General features: G+C 65.9%; 1 protein-coding gene across 1 annotated transcript; it reads right to left on the reverse strand.

The window, feature by feature from the left end:
- MNEG_4807 (hypothetical protein) lies at positions 1-6,116 on the reverse strand (the record flags this gene model as incomplete). The annotated part of the gene is made up of 10 exons (XM_014046718.1): positions 1-234; positions 451-809; positions 939-1,268; positions 1,485-3,708; positions 3,995-4,415; positions 4,822-4,944; positions 5,091-5,213; positions 5,408-5,584; positions 5,759-5,883; positions 6,111-6,116. 10 exons carry the CDS (start codon positions 6,114-6,116, stop codon positions 1-3), a joined length of 4,122 nt encoding a protein of 1,373 aa, XP_013902172.1.
- Between the last annotated feature and the right edge of the window lie 510 nt (positions 6,117-6,626).

Here is a 6,626-nt window from a genome sequence, read left to right on the forward strand (position 1 = left end):
TTAATCAATGACACGCAGCAAGTCGCGCAGAGCCGCATCGCGGCTGCTGCCCTCGTCTCCGCCCGCCGCCCCTGGGCCAGCCCGCAGCGCCAGGCTGGCCGCCGCATCACCGTCCTGCGCAGAGCCATTGTCGCCACCGCCCAGCGCGGGCAGGCCCTCAAACGCGGCCACCATCAATGCCTCCACGAAGACGCCCCCAAACGCCTCTGCCAGGTCAGCCTCGGCTGCAGCATCCTGGGGGATTGAAGGTAGAAACGGTGGCGAGACAATTGTTTGGAAGGGCGAATGTACTGCTGCATGCCTTCACGTGACTGGATACTTGGGAAGGTGAGCACAAGACAGGGAAGAACAGCCCGCTATGACGCGCAAACGAAGTCGCGTTGCCACCGCAAATGCTGTCAGGTGCCGTGTGTTTGACAGCCCCGCGCCCCGGCAGCGCCCTCATCTCACCAGGTCCTCCCCAGTCAGCGCCTCCACCAGGGCAGGTGACGTCACCGCACCCACGCCCCCCGCAGCCAGCAGGCGCAGGACCGGCGCCGCGGCCGCAGCGCGGCGGCCTGGGGGCAGCAGGCGCAGCAACTCAGCGGCAACCTGCTGCTGCTGCTGCTGCTGCTGCTGCTGCTGAGCGATGGAAGAGTCGCAACTGCTGCCGCATGCAGCTGCAAACGCCTGCTCATTCGTACCAGAGATGAGCGGCGCTAGCAGCTTGACAGCTCCCGCCGCGTCACCAGTCGCGGCCAGCACGGCGGCAGCTGCCAAGTAGATGCCGGCATCAGCCGCAGGCAGACCAGGCCGCAGGGTGGCAATGCCTGCCGAACGGGACGAGTGCGATCCAGCAGCGGCACCCCTGCGCTTACTGCTGCCGCCTGGCGAGCCGCTGCGCTGGGCAGGCAAGGGGGCCTGACGCTGCTGCTGCTGCTGCCCGCCACGCAGCTCACACGTGGTCAGCAGCCGCCGCGCTGCGGCCGCGGCGCCCACTGGCGCGCTGGGCGCCCACGGCACGAGCGCGCGCAGGCCCTCTGCGACCGCCTCTGAAGGCAGGGCGGCCACCTGGCCACCCGCTGACCACAGGGCGTCGCTGTCAAGCAGCAGTGCCTCCACCGCCCCCACTGCCGCCGCGGCCGCCTCGCGCTCGCCGCCGTTGGCGCTGTTGGCTTCGCTGCTGGTGAGTGTGGCAAAGAATGCGCGCCATGCGATGGGGGCGCCGGGCACCCAGGTGGTGCCGGGTGGGCAGAGCGACTGGGCGGTGCGCAGGATAGCCGTAGGAGCTGCGGGTTGTTGAAGGGGAGCGGATGGGTCGGGGGTATGGGTGAGGGATGTTGGCAATCAATGAGTCATGTTGAGATGATCACAACTGAAGACGCTCAGCAGTAGTCAACGAGCACATGTCAGCCACCATCAACTTGGATCTTGTTGCCTCCAGGTGACAACAGGTGGATGCACCACCCCAGCTGACAGATGACAGTGCCTGCTGGCAAACCCACCGGCAGACCCTGTCGCCAGCTCTGGCCCCGCATCATGCGCCGCCGCCAGCGCCGCCTCCAGCAGGCCCCCCTCCAGCTCAGGCTGACCGCCCGCCTGCCGGAACTCCTGGTACATTTGAACCGCCGCCCCCGCCAGCCCTGATGACGCGCACAGCAGCACTGCCAGCCGCCTCGCCGCCGCCTCGTCCTGCCGCCCGCAGCCTGAAGGAAACCGCAGCCAATGCCCCGGCGACCCCTCGGCTGCCTCGGCGCAGAGTGCAGCAAGCTGCGCCCTCAAGTTGTCTGCGCGCTGCGCCGCTGCCGCCCAGCCTGCCGTCAGCTGCTGCTGTTCTTGCGGCTCCGCCTCTGCCGCCGCCGCAGCCGCCGCTGCGGAGGCGCCGTCGGCACACCCGGACTCTCCTGACACCAGTGGCGACGCGAGTGCAGCCAGTAGCGCGTCGGCGAGCGGCTGGCCCGCCGCCGCACCACTCTCATTGCTGCCACTGCTGCGCTCTGCTGCTTCAATTGCGGCGGCCGCCTCTGAAAGCAGCTGATCATGAGCAAGAAGCGCCAGCCGTGCGCCGGCTGCGGAGCCGCCACTGCAAAGCGCGAGGACTCGCGCCCACGTACCCTGTGGCAGCTGCCGGTCCGCCTCGACAATCGCCTCTGCCAAGTCTGCAGCCGCCCCCAGTGCCGCCGCTGACCTGGCGCCTGCATCTAGCTGCGTGAGCAGGTGCGCCATCAGGGCCGCATCGCTCAAGCTGAGTGCTGCTGCTGCCAAGCTGGAGCCCTCCGCCGCAGCCAGCAGGCCCAGCAAGCGCCCTGCCAGCGGGGCCGAGCCCGCCGTCGCCACCGCGTCAGCCGCAGCGCGCAGCACTGGGGCGGGCAAGCAATGTGTGGGCAGCGACTCCCACACCGCAACAAGCTGGGCCAGCAGGCTGGAGCTTGCGCCATCCCCTGCTGCCGCTCCTGTGCTGCTGCTGCCGCCGGCCTGCTGCACCAGCTGCCATGCAGCTTCGTGCTTGCCTTGAGCCGCGAATGCCGCCACCACGGCGCTCAAGCTGGCGGTCCCTATTGCGCTGAGGGACAGGCCGCCGCCTGGGGTGCTGGTGACAAACTCAAATGCAGCCACCACATCGGCGGCAGCGGTCGAATTGTCCTCCGCCACCAGCCGCAGCAGCTCAGCCGCTGCTGCATGAGGAAGCGCCACCGGCGCGCCCGGCAGCAGGCGCCTGCGCTGCAGGCGCTCCTCCGCCACGGCGCTCGCGCGACCTGTAAAGCCGGGGGGCAGCGTGCCGTCCCGCGCCAGCTGCAGCAAGCCGAGGGCAAAGCGCGCCCGCACCTGGGCGTCCGGCAGCATCGCCGCGCGGCAAGCCAGGGCGCCCACAGCGCGGCCGCAGGTTGTGGGCCCGAGCGTGCCATTGCTCCATGCCACCCGCAGCAGCAGCATGGCCACCGCGAGCCTGTCTGCAGCGCAGGCCGCGCCAATCAGCGACTCCGCCACGGGCCCGGCGGCGGTGCGGTCGCCGCACACCTGACGCAGCGCCAAGGCCAGCTGCAGCCCTGACACTGGCAAACGCAACAGCACCCCAGCCACGGCTTGACTCGGTGCAGCGCGAAGCAATGCATACGATGCTGCAAGGCCCTTGACCATGCTAATGTAGCCACACCGCCACCGCTGCTGCTGCTGCTGCTGCTCCTGCTGCTGCTGGTGGTGGTAGTGTTGCTGATTCTGCTGCTGCTCCTGCTGCTCAACCCACTTCAGGAAAAGCTCGTCCAGGGTGGCCGCCGCCTGGGCAGAGGCCGCCGCATTTCTCCAGGCATTGACCGATTTGCAGGCACTCCACACGCTGGGTGCGTCCTCTTCCTGCCACGCGCGACGAAGCACCGCCGCTACGGCCGCTGGCGGCAGCGGCCCTGGCAGCATGCACAGGCACTCAAGCGCGCCGTCAAGCCCGTCCGACAGTTCGCACAGCTGCGACATGGCCTCTGAAAGCAGCCGCCGATCTGAAGGCGGCGGCAAAGGGCGCCTGCCCCCTTCGCTGGCCCCGCCCTCACCTGCGGCGGCAGCAGTGCCGCCACCAAGCGCCAAGGCAAGGTGCGTGAGCCCATGAGAGTCGCCATCGTCGCTGAGCTTTGCAATCCAAGCCGAAGACGCGGTCGCCCGCAGGCGCGGCAGGAGGCCGGCGCGGCGGATGGGGTCGGCGTCGGTTACGGGCGCGCTGGGTGGACGCCTGAGGAGGGCCTGCATGAGAGGGGTCGAGCGCTCACGTTGGATGAGGACACGAAAGCTGTGGCCCGAGGAGAGCAACCTTTGGACCCAGCAGGCGCCGAAACAGCCATGCAAAATGAACAGGCTCGTGAAATTGCTGGCTACACCAGCACGCAAGATAAGTCAGCGGGTGATGCGTGCCGCACACGCGCAGACGTACACGCACGCACGCACTCACGCACATGCATTCTCGCCTGCCCTAGCAGAGGCCCTTATTGCACACTGGCCCCTGGCTCAAAGCGCGCATGCATCCGCTTACCAAGATGTTGTACAGCTCGCCGCCCTTGCCAGGATCCAACATAGATTTGTACAGTTGCTCGAATTGCACACTGCTCGACAGCGGCCCGTGCTGCAGCAAGAGATCCGAGCGCCCCGATTTATGGCGGACTGCAAGGTTGGCAGCTGCCATGTCCAGGATGGTCATGCATGCGCTAAAGCCCGCAGCTCGCGCCTCGTCGGGTTTGAGCCCGCGTGCGGCAGCGGCGGTGACGGCCCCGTACGCGGCATCAAAAGACATGAAGCACTCGTCCAGGGTGACACACTGAAAGCAGGTGGCGAACGATAAGAATGACTGCAACATCAGCCGCTCCCACTCGCTGAGGCCGCCGGCAGCAGCCGCGTCCTCGCGCAGCGCAGCCTCAGCGGTGTGGACGAGCCACGACATGCCCCGGGAGCCTTTGCTGCGGGCAGAAATCGCGAACGCCTCAAAAGTACTCGTGCTGAAGAGGCACCGCGCCTTTATGATGGGATCCCCGAGCAGGAACGGCAGCGTCGTTAAGGACACCGAAATGCACGCCAACACGCGCAGTCCGCCACTGGTCAGCGCGTCGCCCAGGGGGTCCGCACCAGGCTCCGAACGCATCGGCCGCAACAATGTTTTCGGCACGTGATGCATGAAAAGGGGCACTTGTGTTTGCAGTCGTGCCCGCGGTTCCAAGACCCATCTGTGAGCACGAGGGACGACAGCGTTGGGAAGGTGCGCGTATCGCACAGACGGTCGACTTCCATGATGCTACTAAAGGTCGTCGTGCGCATGCGCATGCACACGTAACCCAGCTCAGGAGGGAGTTGGGGCAACCGACGCACCTGGCCTTGTCAGCCGTCAGGGGCGAGGAGGCGGGTGTGGGTCGCAGCAGCCGCTCGGCTAGGGCTTCATGACAGCCGCGGCTGTACTGCCGCACGTCCACCTCAGCGGCAATGTACTGCCACCTGCAGGAGGGATTTGCACACGCACGCACGCACGGCAAGGCAGCCGCGGTCTTGGCCGACAGAGGGCGGTGCCGGCCTGACGTTGCATTTCGAAGCTGCCACCGCCCGAAAGAGCCGCAGCCACCAGCACGAGGGCAGGACCTCACCAGGGGTCCTCCCCCGGGCCAGGGATTTCGGTGTCGCCGCAGTACTTGTAGTAGAAGTCCATGATGCGCGCATCAGGCGTTGGTGCGCCAAGGAACTTGCTGATTGAGTACGACGAGGGGAAGCTCCGGTGGGAGCCAAGACCAGCCGGCATCTGCACGCACGCGACCAGGTGTGGCCGAGCTAACGTGTGGCAGCTTGCAGGACCTCTCAGAGTGGGATTCTAGTGGCAGCTGGCGCAGGAAGCTTGTAAACACATATGAGCATATCGTACACGGTCGCAGCCGGCAAGCACCATGCTGCAGCACGCAAGACGCACCAGACCTCCCCGCAGCCCTCACACACCCCAGGGAGTACCGGCCGCCAGGAGCGCGCCTCCACCGCCGACAGTGTGGCCGCCCAGGCGGCCTCCCCTAGCGCCCCGCCCTGGGGCGCCGCGGCACCGGCCTCCTCGAGCTGCAGCACCATGAAGCGCTGCACCAGGCACTGGTAGCGCCTGGGTGGGAGGAAAGAGATTTTTGGGAGGCTTTGGCGTGGTTAGATAATCAGGTCAGGGAGGGGTTGATCAGCGACCTTGAACTCATTGTGTTTGCAATGGTGAGCATTAGAAAATACCCTGCTTGCCAGGCTATCAGTGCTCCAACAAGAGCAATTGCACACCAGCACACACCTGCTCAGCCAGACGGCGTGGCTGACGCCGAGCAGCTGCTCGGGGTCGTGGCCCTCCCCCGCCAGCTGCATCATGTCGCGCCACATGAAGAAGAAGGGGCGGCAGGCGCTGTTCTGGTGCACCTCCTGGAGGAAGGGAGCGCGCAGCAGGGGTGTTGGGACGGGTGTCGAGAGTATTGACACCAGTGCGTGTGATGGATTGATTGCTCGGGGCAAAGGGGTTGATTGATTTGGTGAAGCGCAGCGAGTAGCAGCTCAGTAACATGTAATGCGGTATGATCCTGTCAGTGTGAACTCAGAGTCGCCACTGCGTCAGACTGCGCTGCTATTTCACACAGATCTCCGCCGCTCACCCGCATGCCGTCGCCATCCAGGCCAACTGTGGTGGCTGCAAACCAGATGTACAGCGCTTGCCCTGCCGATGTGAGCGCGGCGCCAACATTGCCCCGCCGATGGTGGAATTCAGACAACGTGCATAGGGCATCGAAAGCAACAATTGAGCACGTCTCTTCTGAGAACGATGCCCCAATTGACGCCTTGTTGCGCCAGTCGTCTGGCTGCCCCACCAAGCCGTCACAGCTCTCCATCAGCGCGGCCAGTTGTTCCATTTCCTGCGGCCCATTGATGCCCAATTGTCAAGCACACAGGGCGCCTTACGGGGAAGCACAGCAGACAACATATCAGAAAAAGCTCCTGGTGTTCAATTCTGCATTCCCATGCACCCAGCCAAACGCACCGCTATATCATCAGGCTCCACAGAGGTCAGATCCAAAGCTAGAAGGGTGCTCAGGGCCTGCCCCGCAGCCCACACCAGAGTCGGCTGTATGTTGACCAGCATGGGTGTTGACCGGGCCGTGTCCCCCAACACA

The sequence above is a fragment of the Monoraphidium neglectum genome (genome assembly GCF_000611645.1).
Source record: "Monoraphidium neglectum strain SAG 48.87 unplaced genomic scaffold scaffold00685, whole genome shotgun sequence".
In the NCBI taxonomy this organism is placed as follows: Eukaryota; Viridiplantae; Chlorophyta; class Chlorophyceae; order Sphaeropleales; family Selenastraceae; genus Monoraphidium; species Monoraphidium neglectum.